Consider the following 24,498-nt stretch of genomic DNA (forward strand, 5'->3'; position numbering starts at 1 on the left):
CCCTGTGGTAAGTCCTAGGTCCTCCCCCCTCCGTCTATATTTAGGAAGGTGAACATCCAAACTGGCTAGGCCCCCGCAAAGCCAGCACATTAAGTAGGATCAAAACCCCGTGCCATTGTCCTTAGCTTCTCATTTATTTTATTTTTGTAAGGCTTATTCTGCGCTGCCTCCTGGGATTCCAGAATTAGGCCAATAGAAGGCATTCTGTGAGCTGCTTTCTTTGTCTACATGCAAGCTTTATTGCGAGCAGAGCAGGCTGGGCTGGTAGCACGAAGAGCAGATGGGTAGAGCAGCAAGCGAGGTGATGCAACAGCAGCGGCCATGAAAAGACAGCTTAAGAGACAAAGACAAGGAACGGGGCAGAAAATGCAAGAAGCAGAAAAGGATGGCAGAAGTGTCATGAAGGCAAAAGACAGAGATGCTTCCGGAGATTAGAGGCTGCAACAAGCCAAAGCAGGGGCTGAAACTTCAGGGATTACAAACCCTGGTTACCAGAAGAGCTCTAGTGGGTTAAGGGCTGAGGGTTCCAACGGCCCAAGCTCAGAACTGTAATATTAGTGTCTGTTGAGAGCCAGGGCGCTAACAACCAAGATACAGAAGCCGTATTGCTAGCTGATGCCAACTACTTTTGTTAGCTGCTGCTCAAAGTCAAGGGGCACACTATTTGCCAAGTGTCAGGCCATAGGCAGACAGATCTCAGGACAATGTGCCTCTGTCTGGAGCACCTGGAGCTGTGAGCCTTTGGCTTCTAAGTCTTCTAATTTTCAAGGCCTAGAGCTAGAAACTCTGAGTCCCTCAGCTGAACCCCAAAGCCTTCAGCACACAAGGATATAGGATGGCCAATACGAGAACGATTACTCCACCCACTTGATATTGGAAGCTGGGTCCAGCAAAGATCCAACCCAGCGGACTGCTTATACTGTTAAGAACTAGAAACAGGCATTGGATATTGTCAAGTGTGTCCTTGGTGGTGATATGGCTTGCTGGTTTGTTTTGTCTTGTTTTTGTATTTTTTTTAAACTTCAGTTCTACATATTCTGATTTTTCATATTCAGTCTTGGTCTACGGCACGGTACACTGCCTTTGAATGTGCTGCTGAGTTCAGTTTCCTTTTGTGTTGTGAGGGGTGCTACATCTATATTAAGAAATAATGCTCCATAATTTCCTTGGCTTTGATATCTTCATGTGGCTTCCTGGAATCGTGCTTTCTGTAAAGCTAGAGTATTATCCTCCCTTTACACAGGCTGACCTACTGCCTCTGCCTCCATGCCTTCTAATGGGGAACTAGCTGCCAGCTCTTGATGACAATAACGTTGCTCCTCCTGTCAAGTGTCTCTTCTTTGTGTCCATGTATGTGCTTGCCCATGTGTGGGTGTACGTGTGTATAGACGCATGTAACGTGTATACATGTATGTGTAGAAGTCAAAGGTCAACCTCGGGTGTCATTCCTCAGAAATTACACACCTTGCCTTTTGAGACAGAGCCTGTCATTGGCCTGGAGTTCACCAAGTAGACCAGTCTGGAAGCCAGCAGGCCCAGAGGCCCTCCTGTCTCTGCTTCCCCGGCTGAGGTAACAAGAACATTCTAAAACATCTGGCTTTTGTGCATAAGTTTGGGGATTAAACTCAGGGTCTTATTCTTATACAGAAAACACTTTACCAGCTGAGTTATTGTCCCAGTTCTCTTTCGGTCTTTCAGTAAAATCTTCGCGTGTATGTGTGGAGGGGATCTTTATGGTTATCCTATTTGGAGTTGAACTGGGATGATTCGGTCGGTTCACGCATCTCATGGAACTTTGACAATTTCAGCTGCTTTTTTCCCCCATCCATTCTGACTTGTCCTTTATGTCCGGAGATCCCTAGTGGGTACTCCCATCTACTTCCTAGTAAGCCCAGGCCCTTGGGTTCATTTTTCTTCATTTATTTTTCTTCTAGCTTCCCAGACTTGTTAATTTTAATCATTTCATTTTCAAACTCAGTAAGTCTTTCCCCAGCCTGCTCAAATCTGTTATTGAATCACTCTGGTGAATTTTTAAATTTTTAATTGTCTTTTTAGCTTTGGAATGTCTGATTCATTTTTTATACTTCATATTGCTATTAATATTCTTGTTTTGTTTGTACATCACTTCCTTGGTTTCCTGGGTTCCTAAACTCTGGAACATATTTAAGACCTTCATAACAAAAAACAAAAAAAAAACTTTTGCTTAACTTGAGCTTCCTCAGAGATATTTTTGCTTCACTGAATAACAATATTCCCCTCATTCATTTCCCGCCTTGTAATTTCATTTGAACATTTGTGAGCCTGTGAACACTGAAGAGCAGGGACTCTGGATGGCAGAGTCTCCGGGTGTTTCTGAGGTTTCTGGTCTTTCTTGTTTCTGGGTGCTAGACAATGAGCTGGTCTCTTTGCTAGTTTATTGGATTAACTTGCCAAGACTGTCTTCCTTGTCACATGAGCTCACTGCAGTTCCTGCCTTCTTCTTGTGTTAGAAACTTTTCCTTGAACATCTTTAATTGTTGCAAGGAGTTGGGGAGAACATGCCAGAATGGCCAAGTCTTGGTAGGTTAGCTTGCACTGGTCCTGAGGATTAGTCTGAGGGAAAAGGTAGGGACATTTTCAGGTCATTTCTGACCATGCATTTAACCTGATTCATACACGAGAGTTTCTACATATCCTAAATATGTAGGAGCTTTTAAATTACTGGAAGAAACTCTCTCCTCAGTTCCATGTTTAGGATGGGTGACCTAGTATGTGTCTTTGCTTTACTCTCTTGCCCCCTACAGCTAGAGGCTATTAACCTTGGTATTTTGGTCACTGTCTGCCCCTTTTCTCATGCTGAAGAGTTCTGAGATAATTGAGACTGAGACCAATGTCAGTCCCTCAGAGTCCCTGACATTTAGAATAGATACAAAAATAACTAACGAGCAAGGCTTCTACTAACGCCACAATCTGGGGACTCCTTCCCAGTACTGGGAACACAAAGTTACATCTTCAAGACTTTCAGTGAAGTGACATTTTAAAGACCAGAGAAGTGTGAGGGAAAAATCAGGAAAGTATCCATGGGCAACCCCACCGTGTCTATGTTGTCTTTGTCTTGGGGTACTGAGTTACTATAAATATTTGTTTTCAAAGTTTCATCAAATTTACTTCTGTTTCTTTCTGCTTGCATTCTAATGTTTATTTTGGTGCTGGTGGGTTTTGTTTTGCTTGTTTTGAGAAAAAAATGTGTCACTATGTAGACCAGCCTGACCTCAGACTCATAGGCGTCTAAATGCCTCTGCCTCCCAAGTGCTAGGATTAAAGGTGCATGCCACTATGCCCAGCCAGAACCTGTTTTTGTTTGCCTGTTTTAAGTAAGACTCTCTGAATGTATGTATACAAACCAGATGTGTGATGTCCAGGGAGCTGCCCATGTCACCATATTGCTGACTTCTACCTACCTATATTTCAAGGAGCGATCCCAGCAATTATCAGAAGTGAATTGTTGACATCTCGCAAAACTCTAATCAACACACAGAGCTCTACATCAATGGCCTAAAGCTTTAGCCTTCAAAACTATTAAATCCAAGTCAATTGTTATGTTTTATAGTGGAATTTCTTAAATTGTCAACAAGTATATCTAGGTGTACACAGAATCTGAGTTTTAAAGAATTTTTATGGGATGGTTATGTTTTCCAGGAGGGGGAACCAGTCAATGCCCTTCATTATTGATTCAAGAATCCAAAGAAAAGTCTGACTTTACCAGGAAATCACTCCCTATGAGACAAGAATCAGCACTGCATTAAACAAGGTGGTGGAAATGGAGACACCTACATATATGTCTGTTGGTTCTTTGAAGCTTAGGGAGATGATATTCAAACACACATATACTAAAATATGTGGATTATTTGGATCATTACCTCTAAAATGGTCAGATTGTGATTATATAGATGTATGACAGAGCAGAAAACAAAATACAGCATGTGCACTTGGCCTCAGTGCTATTGTCATGGCTGCAGGCTTGTGTGTGCATCATCAGTGAGATCCCCATCCCTCCCTTTGAGGAAGCAAACTATTCCATGGCTGATGCTTACAATTCTGTGCAATTCCCTTAATGTGGAACTGAATCAATAAGCAATATGTTGGATTGCATTGCACTTTTAAAATACGGAAGAGATTTAATACAGTAATTTTCTTATGGTACATCCTTTTTCATTCAACACATCACTGACTTTATCATCTCCTTGTACTTCATTTAAACACACTCCTTTTGATAGACAATTAGTTGTGTGGTTTTTCGGTTTTCTGAGATGATAACAACCCACACATTCTGCAGACCATGCTTATACATCTATCCCTTGGTATATTACCAAGAGCTTTTTTGATAATTACATTGAAGAGCTAAAGTCCTGTATAATAAGGTACATATTACCACACACACAAAAAAAATATCTAAATCACTTTCCTTTTTGGCTCTATCAACTAAGTTCCCACAATGGGTTCATCACTCCCATTCCCACACCCCCACCTTTAGCAGCCTCATAGGCGAAGAAATGTCATCACATTCACTGTCTAAGTTTGTATCTCCAATACATCACCAGCTCTTCACATTTCTCCTCTGGGAAAATGTCCTCTCTCTTCTTCTTCTGATTTCAGTCCTGATGACTCTGCAAACCTCATTGATTTATAGTATGACATTAATGGATTTTTTTTTTTTTTTTTGCTGTTTGAGCCTAGAGTCAAGATTTTATTTACTGGAATTTTAAGTTTTATATACTAGAAGTAGAACCTTCAATGTTTCCTTCAGTGAGATTATATTTTTAAAATTTATTCTTTTCTTGGAAAATATTTCTCAAGACTACCCAACTTTGCTAAGACAAGGTAGAACACTCCTTCACAATCCCTGCTTCACAGAATAGTCTGTCAGATATCCTAGGCATGTAGGCTGAAGATGGATGCCACAACATTGCAGAGGCAAGTTGAGTGACTGTCCAGGTAGCCAGCTGCTTCTGTCATTTCTATAGTTTTGGAAGTTGTTTGCTCTGTACTTCCTGTTTCCTCAGGTAATATTATATCCTTCTCAGGTCTCTGATGGAGGTAAAGATGAGATACTTATAGTTACAATTTTCCATGTTACTGAATTCAGGAAAAAACTCACAAAAGGGGTTAAAGTGTATAAGGTTGAGAGACATAAAAGTTTAAATTGTTTATCTAAGCAAATGTTTTAAGGTCTAAAAAGATAATTTTAGGGTCATAATACAAGCTATGATGGAAAGTAAATTATGTACAAAAATTTTGACTCACCAAAATAGGATAGATAATAGAGTATGTTCTATGAATTTGCCAACTATAGATAGACTGGACATTATAAATGTAATTCTTACTGATAATTGATCTTATTGTATATAGTTTTACTATGTTTGAGTTTAAACATTTCCTTTTTATTTAGACAAAAAGGGAGAAATGTTGTAGGATATTTATATATTGTGTGAAGATATAATATATATAAAATTTTACCTCCCTTTGCTCCTCTCAGTTTCTCCCCATCTCCCCTCCCATACAGACCCACTCCCTTTCTGTCTCCCATTAGAAAACAAAATTGGATTCTAATGGAAAACAATAAAATAAAAAATAAAACAGAAACAAACACATTAAAATTAGACAAAGCAAACAGAAGGAGAAAAGTCCAAGAAACAGAAACACATTTGTTCATTCACTCAGGGATCCCACAAGAACAAATGGAATCCATAGTCTATGCAAAGGACCTGGTGCAGACCCATGCAGGCCTGTGCATGTTGCCCTGGCTGCAGTGAGTTCACATGAGCTTCGCTCGTGTTGATTTAGAGGGCCTTGTTTTCTTACACTCTTTCTGTCTCCCTTTCCATGGATTCATTAGCTTGCTTTTTGTTTTATTTTGTTTTTCAAGACAGGGTTTCTCTGTGTGGCTTTGGAGCCTGACCTAGAACTCTCTCTGTAGACCAGGCTGGTCTTGAACTTTTAGATATTCACCTGCCTCTACCTCCTGAGTGCTAGGATTATTTCTTTTAATTTTCTATTTAAAAGGTTTTTTTTTTTCATTTTACATACCAACCAGTTTCCCCTCCCTCTTCTTCTTCTGCTCCCCCTGTAGCCACTCCTCAGAAAGGTTAAGGCCTCCCATGGGGAGTCAACAAAGTCTGGCATATCAAGTTGAGGCAGGACCAAGTCCCTCTCCCTGTATCATGACTGAGCAAGGTATCCCTTCATAAGGAATGGGCTCCAAAAAGCCAATATTCTAAATATGTTCAACCACTATATCAATGGTTGTTATCTCTTGAAGATCTGCTCTTTTCTCGAGGGAAACAAATGGGGAGTGGATATGGGGAAGAGAGAAGAGGGGGCATGAGGAGTGGGGGAAGGGGGAAGTGTGGTTGGAATGTATTATATGAGAGAAGAATGTATTCTCAATTTTAAAAAATTAAAATATATTTTAAATATAACTCTTCAAGCCTGAGATCATAAAGAATTGAATTCAATTATAACTGCGGTTGATTCTGTGTGCAAAATGCAGGAATATACCTAAAGCATTCCCTGATACTGAACACAGAACATTAGTATATGGTAACGGATGCTGTGTGTCAATCATTCATCTGTATCATATGTACACATCTGTAAATAACTGAAACCCATAATTGCTATTTCTAAGCCCCCTTTCCTCATTGGTCAGAAATGGCACTTCAGTCATTCATGGAGCCTCCCAAGTGACCCACATCTTCTAGCACAGCCATTTCCGGCCTCCTTTCTGCTGGTTTACAGTCTGCTCTCGTAGTGAGAACATGCTCCATGGGTTTGCAATAATTTCATAATAAGCTTTCAGACCCGAAAGAACAAATTCTTTCTTTCTACTTCTTCAGAAAATGTCTTCATTATTCTTTCCTTCTGGTCTTCATCTAGGATTCTAGAATCGCTTAGAGAGTCCATCACAGACACACATGCGATTCCATTGTGGAATTATTGCGAGTTCACTGAAGCTAGAGAGCACAGCGGAAATTTGTGACATTTTAACTATGTCAAGATTTCTTCTCCAATAATAGAATACCACTTTTTCCTATGTGGATATTCTCTGGCGATTTTTAAAAAGATTTTAACTCTTTGAGAATTCTGAACAGTATATTTTGATCATATTTACCCCTTTCTCAACACCTCTGAGATCTGGCCCGATTCTCGCCTTCCCTATTCAGCCAGTACCATGACCACTTGGTTAAACACGTCGAGTCCCATTTATGCTGTGCACTTAATTCCTGAATGTAGGGGACATACCAGGGCACGAGTGACACTCCAGTGTGTAGGTGGGGGTGTGAGCGTGGGTGTGGGGGTTGGTAGGAGGGTGGGTGTGAGTGTGAGGTCGGTGTGAGGGGTTGGTGTGAATGCGGATGTTTGTGTGGGTGTGGGTATGGCTAGGAGCCTAGGTGTGAGTGAGAGTGTGGTGTGTGAGCGTCGATGTGAGGGGTTGGTGTGGACGTGGATGTAGATGTGGGTGTGAGAGTGAGTGTGAGGTCGGAGTAGGCATTGGTGTGAATACAGGTGGGGGGGGTGTTTGTGTGGGTGTGAGTGTGGGTGTGAACGTGGGTGTAGATGTAGGTGGGGGTGTGGGAACTAGTGTGGGGTCACACCTTTAAAGAAAATTGACTCTCCCATCTGAGCATCAAGCAACTGCTAATAGCCTCTCAGCCAGGGGCGGGGCTTCAGGCTCACACCCAGCCTTGTTGCCAGGGCTTGTCTGGCTGGAGCCCTCACAAGCCTTGTGCATGCTGTCACACCACTGTGAGCTCACGTGTGCTGCTTCTGTTGTACCCAGAACAGAAAGCATGATGGCACTCTGGTCATCTGCCCCTCTGGCCCCCTCCCCTGTGATGACTCCTTAGCCCTGGGAGGCCAGGGAGACGCAGATGTCCTCTTTAGGGTGACTTTTAAAATTAAAATGTTAAATTTGCTTAGAATTTGTACTGTATTGGATTTGGGGATTTGGGCCTTATGAATGATCTTTTTGATTGGTCCACACTTCACACCTGTGCTGCAGCAGAGCCACTGGCTGGTTCCTGGAATTTACACCCTCACTCTTTCTGCACTCACTTGTCGCAGTACCAGCTGAGAACCCTTCTTTCACGAGGACAATTTTGAGCCATGTGAATCGGCTCCACCTCTTTCCAAAGCCGCCTTGCTTTGCTGGTGGCCTCTTGGTCCAGAGCCGACACGGAGGCAGTGATGATAAGGGCCGCAAGGCAACTGGCTTTGGTGTGAGTACTCCGTGTTTAAACTGCAAGCCTGATATTTTACGTGTGTTTGTTTTGTATACTCTATTAGTCCAGTGAAGCTTCCTTCCACTGCTAGTTTGCTAAGACTCTTTCACCCTGAGTCAATATTGAATTTTACCAGGGCACTGTTCCCTTCTCTGCCTCTTGAGATGACCCCGCTTCTTCTCCTTCTGTCGGTTTAATACAGAAGATTACATTAGCACAGTAATATATTAACAACAAATTTGCGTTGTTGAAATAACCAATTTGTGCTCTCTCTCTCTCTCTCTCTCTCCCCCCCCCCTCTCTCCCTCTCTCTCTCTCTAACCTAGGCACTTACTTTAGACCTTTTATTATGATCTGTTCAAAAGTAAGCCATCTTGTGCAGTCCTTTTTAAAGCAGTTTTAACCCAGCTGGGAAAATCAAGACTACATATCCTCACGAGTCGGCTAGGAAGCAGACTCGAGTACACTGTTCCCCAGAAGGGATGACGTAGACCTGGATTATCCCCTGAATGAACCACAACTGAATGCCATAGTGCATCGTAGCTGAGGGGTTACTTGGTGGACACAGTAGACGACAAAAATCCTCCACAATTTTGCCCCTCATAGAAGTTCCAACCGAAGACAGCATCTATTCATCATACTCTCAAGACAAAAACGCACTTGCAGCCACTTAGGATACTGCAAAACAAGCAACATACAAGTTTCAAGCCGGGGTCTCAAAGGGCCCAGCACAGTTCGGCTTTAGCTCTTGAAATGCTACTCAGCCCTCAGGTATAAAAGCCTGGACCAGCCTTCGAGAAAATGGGAGCGATCTAAGAAAGGTGAGTTATCCCAACTGAAGCATTGTAGGAGAGTCAGAAAACCCAGCAACTGGTGTGAGTTCCTTGGGTGAATCCTATGAAAGGGCATGAGTTCCCAGCCAGGCACAACCCTGCTTACAAGCTGAGCTCCACAAGTAGGCTGTGTTTGATCTGCTGGCATCAAAACCTAAGGCCACAAATCTTGAGTCATACACTCATGTGTTCTAATGATAATAGGACTGCCTGTGTTCACTGGGACAATTCATGCTTTTAGTGGTAATTTTTTTTCTGAATTTCCACTTTATTATTATAAAGTTAATATGTAATTATTATTTCAGCTTTAATACTACTTATTGGTGTGTTTTTCTCAACCACTGTTTCTATTCTTTTCTTTCACTTTCTCTTTCTTTTTTTAAGATTTATTTATTTTCAATTTATGTGTATGAATCTTTGTCTGCATTGTTTGTGCACTACCTGTGTGCACTGCCTGCAGAGGCCAGAAGAGGGCGACATATCCTTAGAAAGAGAGTCCCAGGGAGTTGTGAGGCACCATGTGGGTGCTGGAAAACACAAACCCTCAGCAAGAACAGTAAGTGCTCTCAGTCTATAAGGTTTTACAGTGTCCCCATTTTATTCTTGCTCTATATTTATCTTTTTGTTTGTTTATTTGTTTGTTTTCAAGACAGGGTTTCTCTGTGTAGCTTTGGTGCCTGTCCTGGAACTAGCTCTGTAGACCAGGCTGTCCTTAAATTCACAGAAATCTGCCTGCCTCTGCCTCCAAAATGTTGGGATTAAATTGTGTGCCACCACCGCCCAGCTATCTTTATCTTTTTTAAAAAAACCAAGTCTGGTGGATTTTTACTTTGCCTGATTTTGCATTAATTTCTGCTCTATATGCTTATTATTTCATGCCTCTTACTATCTTTGTGCCAACTTCATAGCTTCTGTCCATCTTCCTAATCTGTATACTTATCTCATAAAAAGTGTTTTCCATCTGAGGATGAATCTTTCTCACCTTTCTCCTTTCCTTCTAGTGCATGCTTCTCTTTCCTTAAACCAGACTGCCATTTCTCTCTCTCTCTCTCTCTCTCTCTCTCTCTCTCTCTCTCTCTCTCTCTTTCTTTTTTCTTTTCTTGTTTTGTTTTGTTTGGTTTGGTTTGGTTTGGACAGGGATTCTCTATGTTGCTCTGGCTATCCTCAGACTTGCTCTGTAGACCAGGCTGGTCTTGAACTCCCAGAGGCAGCCTGCTTCTGCCTCCTGAGAGCTGGGATTAAAGACACCCATCACCACACCCCTACAGACAATGACACTTAAGAAGGTTTCCAGATCCCTACATGAATAAAGGTGGAGTGTGTGTTACTTCATCCATATTTGCTCCTGTGATAATGAAATTCCACTCTCATCATAGAACATGATCCAGGAGTCATCTCCATGAGGTGTAGGAAGACTCGTCATCTATGGTGTTGTCTGTGTCCCCATGAATCAGTTTTTAAAGAGCTATCACTTGCTACTTGTGCCGTGTGTTGGTTATTGAACTCGAAGACAGTGTGACACAGATATGACACATGTATTGTTTAGAATGTATGCTTACTTTTTGCCTGTTTCCCCTATAGATTGCTAACTGAAATATGCTAAAAATCACTCAGTTGATAGAGTTCTTCATTCTCCTTGTCTATTATGCATACAGGTATATGCATTTAGTAAGTACCTTCATTAAAGAATGACAGGCATGTGAAAAACATGTAAATCATAAAAAATACCCCTGATGTGTTAACACAGCCTAAACACATTGTGGAATTGCGGCCTAATTCAACAAACAAAGCCTGGCTGATACTTCTCAGGTCGCTGCTCTTCTTCCTAGTTCCCGCTCCTCCCTTCCCAGCAAAAGCCTGGGTGTGAACACTACCCATCGGGTCCGCCCTTCCTTCCAGAGCTTCATTTTAACAGAACAGCGAACACTCTGCCCACTCTGTTGTTGGACTCACAGCCTGTGAGTTTCAACCACACGACCACTGTACAATGTCAGTTCCAGCACAGAGTATGATTCTTAGTGATGCTGCAAGTCACGCATCTCTTACTTCCAATGGATTTTTGTTGTCGGTTTTCTATTATGGATATTGCTTTTAAAAACACTTGTAAGACTAGAAGGAAGACTCTAAAGAGGACTGGGGTTCCATTCCCAGAATCTATATGATGTACATACATATAGGCAGACAAAACACTCATAAACATAAAATAAATAGAAATAAATCTTCATAAAAACTTTTTGTGCATGTGTGTGCATGTGTGTAAGAGCATGCATGAGTGTGTAATGGGTTTATAACAAGAAATATTGTTCTTGTTTGATCATAGAACAGATATATTTCTATTTTCTTAATTCATATATGCATATATATGTAGATAGATGGATGGATAGATAGATAGATAGATAGATAGATAGATAGATAGATAGATAGATAGATAGATAGATAGATGATAGATAGCCAAACATCTCTCCCTGGCATTTTGTACTCACGCCTACAGCAAATGAAGGTTCTAGTTGCTCCACATTTCAGCAAAACACCCGCTTATGTCAGTCTTGTTAATATTAGCTTTTTGATCAGAATTCAGTAGCACCCAGATATGGGTTTTTTTCACCCTGATTACTAATCAGATGGACACCTTTTCTCCCCTCTGTGATGTGCCTGCAAGTATGTTCTTCTACTCTTTAATTGGACCAATGTTTCATTGATGTGAATGGCTTTTCTACATGGTGTGGATCAAAGGTCTTTGCAGAATGTAACTGGTAGTAGCAGCTTCAACTGTGTAATGACATGCCTTTTTTACCACTAGTAATATATTTTTACTTAAAAAAAAATCCACTTCAATATTTTAATGAATTCCACTGTAGCCACCTACTTCTTTAAGGTCGCTGTATTCTTTTTAGAACGATCTTTTCCACATCAAGGTGGTAATACTTCCATGGTAACTTTCACTTAAGGTTTGGGTTGGACTTTTGTGTTGAAATTGGTTTCACACAGGGGCAAAGTAAGAGTCGAAGTTAGCTGTTTCTCCTGGGAACCTCAGATGATGAAGCACCCCATCCCGCCAAGGCTATCCTTCCCCTCCTCCGCTGACACAAACATTTGGAGGTTCCTTCCCTCATTCATCCTGTTCATCTGAAGAGTTGTTTACTGTTGTGTAGTGACCTTGGCTTTGAAATTGACATCACCAGCGCTTCCTCAGTCTCCTCAAGCTCCTTTCGGCTGGTTTCCTTTGTGAAACTCCACTCTCCTGCCAGACTGCTGCTGCATGAAGGAGACGCAGCGTGACCTCAATGCTAGGAGTCCCTTTGAGCAGACTAGCCTAACCCTGTATACAAGCACCTTTTCTCCATTCTTCAAAAAAGAATATTTTATTAAGTTTGTCATATGACATTTTCACCCGTGCTAACAGTGTGTTCTGATCACCCTCCTCCCTACCTGCCCCCCTCATCTCCCTTCCCCATCAGTCACCTCTCCTGACAGCTCCCCCACATTTACGTCTTTTCTTTTGAGACCCACTGACTTCAACCAGAACTTTCTGTGTGTCACAGAGTTTGGAACTCTCCGCTGGTGCCTGGTAGGCTCACCAGTGGTTGCTTGACGGTTGACACTGACTGCCAATTACTTTAAATCATGACTATGGAGAACGCAAGTGTTTTATCTGCTATCTTATATTAAACATTCCTCTCCTCTTGCCTTTTTTTTGGCCAATGGAGGTTTTTTGGGGGCTGGGTTTCACCTCTGCCACTCAGAGTGTTCTCAAATTTATAGGTTTAGGTGATTGTCTTGTCTCAGCCTCCCAAGTAGCTTGGGCTACGGGGGCATGCCGCTAGACCCAGAAGGATGGCGAGGTTGTCTCACTGATTTGTTTGCTTTAATCCTCTCTTTCTCTTACACTTAAATTTGGCATTAAACATGATTTCTGTCATTATGGCCTTGGTTTACATTTTTCACATGTAAACTTAACATATACAAAAATTAGTCAATCCCACTATTATTTTTATGATTCAAGTCAAATCATCCTTACTGTAACACTGGCGATATTTATAATCTTAGTTTTCTAAAATTAGATAATACAATTAATAAAATAATAATTATCTATGTTTGTGTATGTCCTCAATATTTCTTTACCAATTCTTTTTTAAGATTGTTTTAAATTGTGGCGATGGGGGTATGTATTGATGTGTGGGTATATACACATGAGGAAAGATGCCTACAGAGCCCAGAGGAGGATGCCACTTGGACCTGGGGTTACATGTGGTTGTGAGTTTCCCCAAAATGGGTGCTGCAAACAACAAGTACCCTTAACCTGTGTGCCATCTCTCCAGCTCATCTTTACCGACTCTTCATCTACTTAATGGTGTGTGCTTTTTTCAGAGATTTTTTTTAAAAATGAGAACCCGTTGGTCATAAGCTAAGAGTTTTCTTTGTCTCCAGATGTTTTTATCTTTCAACATCCTCAGCTACACATTGAGCTGTGTCTGTTTGAACATTTATTTTCTCCCCAAAATTTGAAAATATTTCCTTTCTACCTTTTGGCTTTTGCTATTTAAAAACTATCTATTCGATCTAAGCCAGTCTTTTGCTTTAAAATTTTATCTTTTCTGTTGGCTACTTTTAATACCTTCTTTGTGTAATATATTATTAAACTCTCCCAAAGAGTCCTTTGCATTCGAGGTTTGCAAAGCAGCCCTTTGAGAGAGCAACTCTACTTCCTTAGCCCTGGACTCCCGATTCTACCACATGCCTTTCTTTGGACAATGAACAATCAATTAAAGGAACCTTTGCAAGCACAAATGTTGGTTCTCGCCTTCTCCTGATGCTCAGAATCCTAAGGCTACCATGTCTGAACTCTGCCTCTGGAGAGTGAGATGCCAAAGGGAGGAGACTGGAGGGCATCTTGGCTCAACCTTAGCACCTGATGAGGAGCGAGCTGGCCACAGGCACTCCAGGGAACCCAGCAGGCACAAGCAGAGCCAGTCAAAATCAGAAATGCTACAGGACCTGGGAGTTAGGTAAAATTATTCTTTAGACCTCTAAATATTCTAAGTGACTTGGTGAGCTGTGACAGGTAACACAGTGTGAATTCATTTTACATCCAGGAACAACACTCAACATGTTTTGACAATACAGAAAAACCTGAACAAGCGTATTTATAATAGCTCCTGTAATAGTTTTCTCACTTAAATTCTCCAAATATAATTTGGAAATTAATTAAACATTCTGTATTCCTAAATTTATCACACAGATATGCAAATAAGTATGTAATGTGTGTTTATATAAATGTATGTATAAGACATCTATTTGAACATATAGGAGGCACCAAACATGTATACGTATCTGTGAACACACATTAAGCAGGAATATAAAATTTATATTGATCTTTCTTTTCTGCATTCTAACTTCTTCTTTCCTTCCTTACCTCTGCAGAGCTATCAGGGGAATGACCTTAGCAATACGTGCCTTTTGAGGGTGCTCTCCCCTCCTGTGTCTCAGCAGCCTTATCTCCCCCAAGGACTAGAGTCTCCATTTCTAGAAGGGTTTTCAGTTCAGCTCCTCCCAGTCAAACGTATCATCTCTGGTTAGCACATATTCTTTAATGCTCTTCTTCTCTATGTGTGTCAAAACTAGGAACTGAAAATTTATTTGTTAATTTCATTTCTGTAGTCCTTGAAGGACTAACTGAACAGTATTTCTTTTTTTTTTTTTTCATTGTCACCCATAATGATTCATAAACCCATACTTTCAACAATTAGTCTGTGGGTGCTGCCGGAGCTACTTTTGCTCCTTCAGCCAATAGTCTTTAAGATACCAGCACACTTGGGCGTGGTCTCTTTTGTTTTAAAAAGCGGTAGCCATGTGCTTGCTCTCTTGCTTCCGGCTCCACTTCTGGCTACTTGACTCCTTTCCTGATCACTCAGAGGGCTGTGTCTGGGATGGTGATCTGTAAGTTTTTCCTTTTAAATAAATAACCATTTTATTAATCATAATCCCAAACTGGTGTGGGATTGTTTGTGACTTATCCCTTCAAGTGGGGTACTTCAAGAAGGCCGTCTGAGAGCGACTTCCCCAAAGTTAATCGCATTACACGTCAGGAATGGCAAGGTACCAGCCACGGTCCACCTGAAGATTGTTTTTTGATACTAAAAGATGCATTAAGCCTAGGGTAATGCCCACATGGTGATAGGGCTGGGGTTAAACGGGAAGCAGCCTGGGTTCTGGACCATCCGGCTTTGCTGAGTGATTGACTCCCTCTGCCTCCCCTCCTCTGAGCCTCAGCTTTCGTTCAGAAGCCTCCATCCAACTCTCCAGCATGCTTGGGACCTGAGACAGGTCTCTCACTTTGCAGACTGCTGGAACGCGGCGTTCCAGCTAGAGTTTTCACACACTGGCAGCAGGGATATGCCATGGCTCACACAGTTTGTAAAAAAATTTGGCCATTTCCTGTGAACTTGAACATTGACTTCTGACGGGGTGATCTCACACCTACATATTTACATAAGTGAGCAAATCCTTTTACTCACACAAACATTTATCTGCAAAAAGACAGTGCCTTTACAATGCTGAAAACTGAAAAAAAAAAACGGTTGTCCATCTGTTGAGAAATGGTGTAACAAGCATGCATGTGTTTGTTACCTTTCTTTCTTTCTTTCTTTCTTTCTTTCTTTCTTTCTTCCTTTCTTTCTTTCTTTCTTTCTTTCTTTTGATTTTTGAGACAGGGTTTCTCTGTAGCTTTTGGTTCCTGTCCTTGAGCTAGCTCTTGTAGACCATGCTGGCCTCAAACTCACAAAGATCCGCCTGCCTCTGCCTCCCGAGTGCTGGGATTAAAGGCGTGCGCCACCACCGCCCGGTAAGTTTGTTAGCTTTTATGGTTGATTTGACACATCCTAGAGTCACCTGAGAGGGGAGTCCCAATCGAGGGGTCACCCAGAAGAGACTGACCTGTGGGCGTGTCTGTAGGAGATGCTCTTGATGGTTAAGTGACAGTGGACTTGGGAGGTCCAGTGCACTGTGGGCCACACCTTTCCCTCACAGGTAGTCATGGTCTATATAATAAAGCTACCTAAGCATGAGCCTGAGAGAAAACCAGCAAGCAGCGTGCCTCTGCAGTTTCTGGCTCTAGTCTAGTTCCTGCTTGAGTTTCTGCCCTGACTTCTCTCAATGATGGACGATGACATAGAGCGGAAGCCAAATAAATCTTTTCTTCTCCTAAATTGCTCAGTCATATTTATCAAAAAGTAAGCTTACATGCTGTAGTCAATCATACTGGAAAAACTGGAACATGGCTCAACACTAGAGAGAAGTAAACCACCTGGATGAATTCCAATGTGCATAGTTACACAAACGTCTACATGCACAACTGATTTCATTTATGGAACATGCTAGAAAAGCAAAGCTAAAGAGTCAGAAGAGACAAGTGGTCAGGGTGAAGAAGGACAGGAGGAGTAAGCTGGAGATGATGGGACAATTCTTTATCTTCACATCAGCTTCAGACATGAACTAAAATCCCTCAAGCTCACAAAGCTATCCATTTAGAGACGTGACTTGCACTATGTGTGAATTACATCTTAACTTTTAAAGGCGAAAACCAAGGTGTTATCTTTCCGGTCTGGAATAGACTCTCCTGTTTCTTTTCTCTCCTCCATATATTTAGTCCCTACAAGTTTTCTTCTTGTAAGTACAATGATGAATTTTAAAAGATTTCACCTGTATTTTATCAAGCATTTATAGGTATTTCAAACTGGGAGGACTTTTAAAATATCAAGCCTGTCCTATTGCCAGAGGCAAAAGTCTGTCATTCTTTATAGAACAAGAATATTTTAAAATTTCATGGTATTACTTTTTCAGTTCATTTTAGCCTGGTGCCTTTATGTTTTCACAAAAACAACAAAGCAGTTACTATATCGTCTTCATAGGCAAGAAAGCCAAACTCAAAGAGGCTGACATTTCACTTTATAAATAGATCCTTATCCCAGATTCAGTCAACAGGTGTGCTGATGATGGACCCAATCTTTTCTATTGTTATGTTTTTAAAAAACAGACAAAGGCAACTTATAAAAAAGGAAGAGTTTAATTGTGCTTACAATTCTGAAGGCTTAGAGTCTACAATGGTGGGTGAAGGTGCTGTGGCAGGCAGTTAGATCAGCGGCTGAATGCTCACATCTCAGTCCATGAACAGGAAGCCAGCCAAGAAAGGTAGATCCGAATGGTGCTGGCTAAAAGCCAGCCCCCAGTAACAAACTTCCTCCAACAAGACCACACCTCCTGGTCCTTCCCAAACAGTTCCACCAACTGGGAATCAAGTTCTCAATCACGTGAATGTCTAAGGGCCCTTCTCATTCAAACACCACAGTTCTTTAAATCTCTGAGAGTTGAGAGTTAATGAGATACACCCAAAGAGTCCTTTATGTTCTGGAATGCCCAGGTCTACCAGGACAGAGAGCTGGGTGGTTTATCCAAGGGGCAGGCAACACAAGTAAGCCATTAGGTAAACCACTCAGCTCTCTGTCTACTTTCAAAACACTGACTTTTTAAGAGTCATTATGCCACTGAGTGAATTAAAACCATATGTATTCTGTAAGTGTTCAATTGTTATCACCATGTCCATGTGTATACACACACCCAGAAATATTGCCTGCGTCTAAAGCACAGAGGACAACACAGAAGAGGGGGTGGAAAGACTGTAAGAACTAGAGGATCAGGAAGCCACTATGAGTAACTGTCTCCTAGACATGATGGAGAAGCTGGACCCATGATTTCTGAACAATATGGCATCCTAACAAGCCCCAAACAATGACAACACCAATAAACATGTAAATGTGGAAGGAAGAAATCCCAAGGGACCCCATTACTGACCAAGAACTCTGGGCAACTGACAATTGCTGAGAGATGGAGAATTACTTTCCCAGGAGTGAAGTCCTCTAATTGGTTATCAGATGCCAAGCAGACATTGCTGAAATTATACACATGCAAGTTTAACACCAAACTGACTCAGCATGTTATATAGCTGTAATTTATGCATGTATGTGTAACATTATAATTGTCTTAGTTACTTTTCTAGTGCTGCCAAGAGACACCATGACCAAGGTGACTTAGAGCATCTAATTTAGGGCTCACACTTCCAAATGGCAGTAGAGTCCATGATAGGTAACATAGTGGCAGGCATGGCGCTGAGCAGTAAGTGGGTGACAATTTACTTGTTGAGACAACAAACAATAGACAGAATGAGAGAACTTTCTGAGAATGGCCTGGGCTTCTCCAAAACCTACCCCTACTTAGTGACACACTTCCTCCAACAAATCCTCACCTTTAATACTCCCCAAAAGATCCACCAACTAAGAACCAACTTTAAGTATGGGAGTCTGTGGGAGCCATTTTCATTCAAACCAGCACAATTATCAAAGGCAAACAGGCCAAGATTCAGAGAAGGAGAGTTGAAGGGACTGTGAGAGAGGCTGAAGAGGAAAGGAGGAAGTGATTTAATTCCATTCTACGTAAAATCATAAAAAGAAAGTTAAGCATTTTTCAAAATACATGAAAATCAGAGCTTACTTTGAAAAAGCCATGCTTTTGGTTCCGTTGCCCAAGCCACAGATTGCTACCTGGAGGAAGGTTGGTCTCTGGAGGGTCTATCACACGCTCATAGATCCTGTAGGAACAAAGAACATAGTTGCTAATAGAGGAACTTAAAGCAGAACCCAGAGGTGTCATGCAGGATGTATACCTATACACAGCTGCTAGTTTGAAGAGGTTAATATATGGCATACTTTAAATGGCAGATACCATGACAGAGATCATCTTCATGACCGTACTGGCCACGTTGTCTAGGCAACTCATGCCTTCCATATCTTCCTTACCACTGGGTGGGAGTGTGAATAAGAAGACAGTATTTTGAATGTCCATGCTGAGCAATTACCCCTGCACAAACCCAAAGGTAAGTGATTTTATCCACTTGTTACAGGTCAATGAGCTGAGGTAGAGAGAATGTAAGCATGTCCAGTCCACCATGTGCATCCAACAGGGATAAAGTCCATGTATAGAACTATGCTAAAGCCCTCATCCCTCTGACTCCAAAGCCCAGGTAATGGAGGTAAATGTTTCACTCTAGTTTTGGGAGATCCAGCCACCAGTCACTTCTACAACACCCAGGAGAGGCCTGTAAAGGACTGGACAACTGCCTGTCAACACATCCCACCAGCACTCAGTCACAAAGTACTCATTAAACCTGCCTTGTACTCCAAACGCCACAATGGGTAACAGGAAAATAAAGCAACGAGCTTTGAACAAATAGATACATACAGTCCTGCTACATGAAACTGAAGTCGGCAACCTGTGACAAGCAACATGTCCCAGCCGAACTAACAGAGAACGGGATTTCAGGAACAACTGACCACCCTGGTTCCTCCGGGCCAACACCAGGTAGTCAGGGAGAGATATTAAAATCTGTGCTTTCTTGAGACCAGCTGGTAACAAGCCTCCATTCTCCCCATGGCAGGTACCACTCAGCTCCTGTTCTAGTTTGCTATGACAAAAATCAACTTGGATGAATGAGTTTCTTTGGCTTACATAAGCTGGAAGCAGAGACCACGGTGGAATGGTGCCTACTGGATGGCTCGCAGGCACAGTCTGCTTCCTCTCTTATACAGCCCAGGCCCACTCGCCTAGGGACACAATGGCCCACATCAATCATTAATCAAGAAAATGTCCCCACTGGCACGTCCAGAAGGCCAATCTGATGGAGGCAATTCCTCAACTAAGGTTCTCTCTTTCCAAATGTGTCAGGTTGACCGCCAAGATTAGCATCACAGTGCTGGGAGCCCAGAGGACTCTCAATGGGGTGAGATGGGGAGAGCTGTACATTTCAATTCCAAGTGAAAGCCCGATCTACTCCTGCTTTTCCCATTCCTTCCTCGGCTCACTCTGCCTGTGTGTCAGGACCTCGGCACTACGGTGGAGCTCATGGCCCCCTGGGGGGATGGAGGGCAAAGTGTTTCTCTAAAAGGGTCTCAGAAGGAAAATGTAGAAGAACCGAAGACTTCCAGTTGTCCAAGGAAAGGGAAAGACAGCGAAACTGTTTCCGTGGGGGCTGTCATCCCACAGCCTTTTGCCCAAGCTGCGCAGCTCATAACTGCATCTCCAGAAGCCTGCAGTTTGGAAGACTGTGTGCAAACCCTCTTTAGGAATATGAAACACATCAGGGCTTTTTACACTATCTTTCCATTATAAATGGAAACTCAAAACATAATTAGGGAGATACACACTTCCCTTCAGAAGATAGGCTATGTTTTCTTCACAGGAATTCAATCTTTTCTATGTGTTGAATGAACCTTTTTGGATGAAACAATTTGTCAAAGCTGCTTTAGAACAATATATTACATACTTCCTCTTAAAGGGTTCCCAGTGCAATATAGTACAAAAAAACTAGAAACAAGCCAAGTAACAACAAAAGAGCAAAAAGCATACATTATAAAATATACCAGCTTCTAAGAATTTACTATAGTCATTAAAAATGATAAATATGCAGATTGTGAAAACGGAAAAATATATACAAAATAATTTTCTTCAGAGGACATAAAATAAAAAGTTATTCATGTGCTGGGGAGATAACGATGGAAAAATTATGTTTAACATTGGTGGATACGAAAAACCCTAGAAAGAAATGGAGACCACTGTATTTGGAGGAAGGGGCAGAAACATAATTTTCTACAAGGCTGTCTTACTAATAAATTGAAAATGTTGTCAAGCCGTTTGCCTTTGCCTGCATTTCCAAGCATCCGCCTCTGTCAGGGGGAGAGGAGTTTCTGGGGCAGGTGCTCTCTTCCTTATAGTTAATATACTCCCAGCCCATCTCGCTGAGCTGGGCAGAGGCCTTAGCCAATATGAGTAGAGCGCATGACTGCATGGAGGATGAAATAATCAAAAAGACCAACTTCCCATCCTGCCCATCTTCTCACCATGGCAACTCCGGTACCTTAGAAACAGCGGCGGAAGCAAATATTGGAGGTCTGTCACTGCCCTCCAGGACCAGGTGACCCACAGGCTATGCACACCACACTAGTGTGGTGTGTCAATGTTCTATGTCCCCACCAGAGTCTCCTCTTCAAGCCACGGAGAAGTGCAAGATGCTCCCTTCCTGGCAACCAACGTCTTCCAAAACGCAAGACTCACTAGAGAATCCGTGCAGCAGGCAGAATCGGCACATTGAATGCATGTGAATGCATGTATGGCAACACCGGGGAGCTTAAAAAACTGCAAACTCTGCATAAGGGACATCAGCCAGACGAATAGCCATAGCATGGTGCCATAGCTCGTAGGTGATAAACTTTGAACTCGAGGCTGTGGCCACTCTCCTGCACCGCCTGTTTATATATTCAATGAAGAGATGCAATTACAGAAACCGTAGCCAGGTTATTGCTTCCCAAAAAATTAGAACACAGAAACACAGAGCCCATAAATATCTGTAGAGAAAATACTGAAGTGCAGGGACGGCGAGCCTGAGATCACTCAGAAGTATCTAGACTTCTGAGGGAGGGGCTGCATATCCTGATGCATGCTCACGTCACATGACAAGCCAACGTCTTTTTCTACAATAGCAACATAAAAGTACAATTCATCCAAATAAATTACAAGTCCTCACTTGACTGACTCATCTAGAAGGAAGGGGGAAGTTCTTGTGACTGTCTACAGCCTCAGTGAGACAATTTGCTAGATTGAGACGATTTGCAGAGAAAAGCTTTCAGAACAAGCGGCCTTAAACACATTGCATTATTTGTATGGCTTTTTACTGTCTCCATTGTTGGTTCTTTACTGATCTCTGGAATGGTGTGCTAGAATGACCCATTGAATCCCTTACCACCATTTGACTGATAACAATTGTACCTCCAGAACACACTAGTGTCTCTAAGATCCTAGTCACAGTTGGGCTTGCCTTTCCAGACCAAGGAGGAAGTTGGTTGTTCTACTGACCTTGGCCCAGAGTATTCACCCTCAAGCTGTTCCTCAGGTCCTGATGACCATCGCTTCCATCCTGGGCAGGGTATGGATGGAGTGGAGCCTCGATCTCGGGACCCAGCCCTGTGTCTGCTCCTTTGTGCCATTTAATGAGAGCTCCTCCCTGATAGCCCTCTACAGAGCACCTCCTAGCCACCTAGTCACTCTCCGGCACTTAGCTTGTTTTGCTGCAAAACGGGTGCTCTGCTCATTGACTCTGTCCTCCCACAGGACTCCTTAAAGCAGAGAACTTGTCATTTTCATGTCGGCATTTCCAGTGTTAAGAAGACTACCTAGCCAGCATAGATGTCTTCTTTGAATGACTGAAGGACGGAATGCTTCCTGAATCTTCACGATTGGAAGAAGATAGTCAGATAGTTGTCATGATAAGCAATTCATGAAACTGGATGATTCAGACTGAGAAAAGAGTTCATCAGGAGAGGCACTTTGCATTATGCAGATAACCCTTGGGGAAATAAATAAAGTCAGCGAGATGCGATCGTCCCTTCCTCTCGTCTTCCTGTGCCATCTCCACCTCGTGAGATTTACACGCAAAGCTGGAGAGAAACAAGACAAACGCTTCTCATTGTTTTCCAGCCAGAAAGAGAGGGGGTAGCAAATTTAACTCTGTCAGGAAGTCATGCTGCCACAACAGGGAAGCCAGATAGCCGTATTTCAGAAAGAAGGAGAAACAGTGGGCAACTTGAAAATTAATTAGATCAAGAGCCACCCTTCTGATAAGCCAGTAATTTAGAGCTTTCATTGGCTACGCTCTCATCATCCCAAATAACGCTGCAATTTCTCTCCAGATCATGTAAATCTTTTTGCTTTTTACTAAATTTATCACACTCTCCTAGTCTGGCACAAATAACGCGGTACTCTACACCCATCTGAAACCTACCCCTTCTTTTGACTGCAGACAAACCTCATTCCCCCTTAGTCCTGCATATGAGGCTTTGAGCTCACTTGAGCCACTAACCAAGGTGCTGACTATTAAGTGGTTTGGGGGGTGATGGGAATTGGGCACGCCATTAGCATCTATCAGGAGTATAAAGTGTAAGCCTCGTATTTCTAACACAACGCCATGCGAAATTAGCTATCCAGTCAAACATAAACCCTGCCTTAGAAAAGCAAGCCGCTGAGGGTAACTGACAGGCTGGAGAAAATCAGCCATGGGACCCCACAGCTCACATCAAGAAGGAACAGCCCTCGTTATGTGACTTTAAACAAGAACATCCTCCTGCTTAAAAGACCAGTATGTATTCAATGGAAAGCTTGTATTTCCTGTTTTGCAAACAAAGCCCTCGGGACTCAACACTGCACAATGTAAGGATTGGACGGCACAAGACAGGAGGGAAATCGGGGGTTTCTTTCCCTGGATGAGGAGAGACCTCTGAAGGGGCCCCATTACCTGTCCCAATTACACAGGAGAACGAGTTTCCAGTGTAAAGCAAATGAATTGACACCTGCTACATCCCTGTTTACTAAGACATGATGAAGTCCTAATAAGGCGCTGAATAAAGACATTGATCTTGAGCCTCGCCTCCACCAGAAGAAAAGCTTCCCCTGCACTCCTGAGGAGGGAGGTTACCCCAACCCTGCTCTGCTGAGTGGAGCAGCCTTTTCCCAGAAGAATGTCAAGGCACTCCCTAGGGAGTTTCCTCCACAGAACACGGGATCACGTGCTCCAAGGTCCCGCTGCTGTGGTGATAGGAGACCTAGCACACACTAACCCGGCTTCTGCCTTAGACTATGAAAGACACACACACACACACACACACACACACACACACACACACACACACACACCTTCTCCTGATGGCCTGTGAGCGTAACAGGTTTTTGAGGGCAACTAGAGAAACAAAGGGCGTCCATCTGCTATCATTAACATGACTCTTGATGCCCACAATGCTGAGTGTTCAGTCCAGAGGTCTGCACAGCACCCAGAGGCCCCTCAAAGCTCCTTAACTGTGACAGGGGACAGCACCAGCTGTGCGCAGGGAGCCACTTGTTGAGTTTCCATCAACTGCCCGGCTGTCGCTCATCATTTCCTAACATGGAGCACACAGCCCTCGCAGCTTGGACCAGAAGGACATGAAAGGATGCTCAAGAGGCCCTTCTGCAATTTCCGCCTATCCGTCTGGTTAACAAAGCCAGGCGGCACTCAACAAACAATCAAACTGTAAAAATGCATCTCTGGCATTAGGAGGGAGAACTAGAATGTCATAGGGAGGGGAGCTGTGCTGGCAAATGGAGCATGCGCCCTACACATGCAAACTGGAATCCCTGCTGAATCCAAGCGGGGCAGAGCAGGGAGGGCTGCAGCAAAGCCAGAAGCTAGGCAAGTTTCCAGCTGGCTGTGAAGTCAACCCCAATGCAAACACAAAGTGGGCGGCACCGTGGAGACCTGGGAGATGTCTCTGCGG

The 24,498-nt window shown here is 42.7% G+C and overlaps 1 protein-coding gene across 1 annotated transcript in view; it reads right to left on the bottom strand.

Moving 5' to 3' along the window:
• LOC102002634 (protein kinase C-binding protein NELL1) overlaps positions 1-24,498 on the bottom strand; it is a gene marked incomplete at its 3' end in the record, with an annotated part of 791,170 nt that overhangs the window by 594,557 nt on the left and 172,115 nt on the right. The window contains exon 5 of the mRNA XM_013354877.2: positions 18,635-18,731. Within this exon, the coding sequence (XP_013210331.2) occupies positions 18,635-18,731 (97 nt within the window). The remainder of the gene's footprint in view (positions 1-18,634; positions 18,732-24,498) is intronic.

The sequence above is a fragment of the Microtus ochrogaster genome, unplaced genomic scaffold (assembly GCF_000317375.1).
Source record: "Microtus ochrogaster isolate Prairie Vole_2 unplaced genomic scaffold, MicOch1.0 UNK76, whole genome shotgun sequence".
Lineage (NCBI taxonomy): Eukaryota > Metazoa > Chordata > Mammalia > Rodentia > Cricetidae > Microtus > Microtus ochrogaster.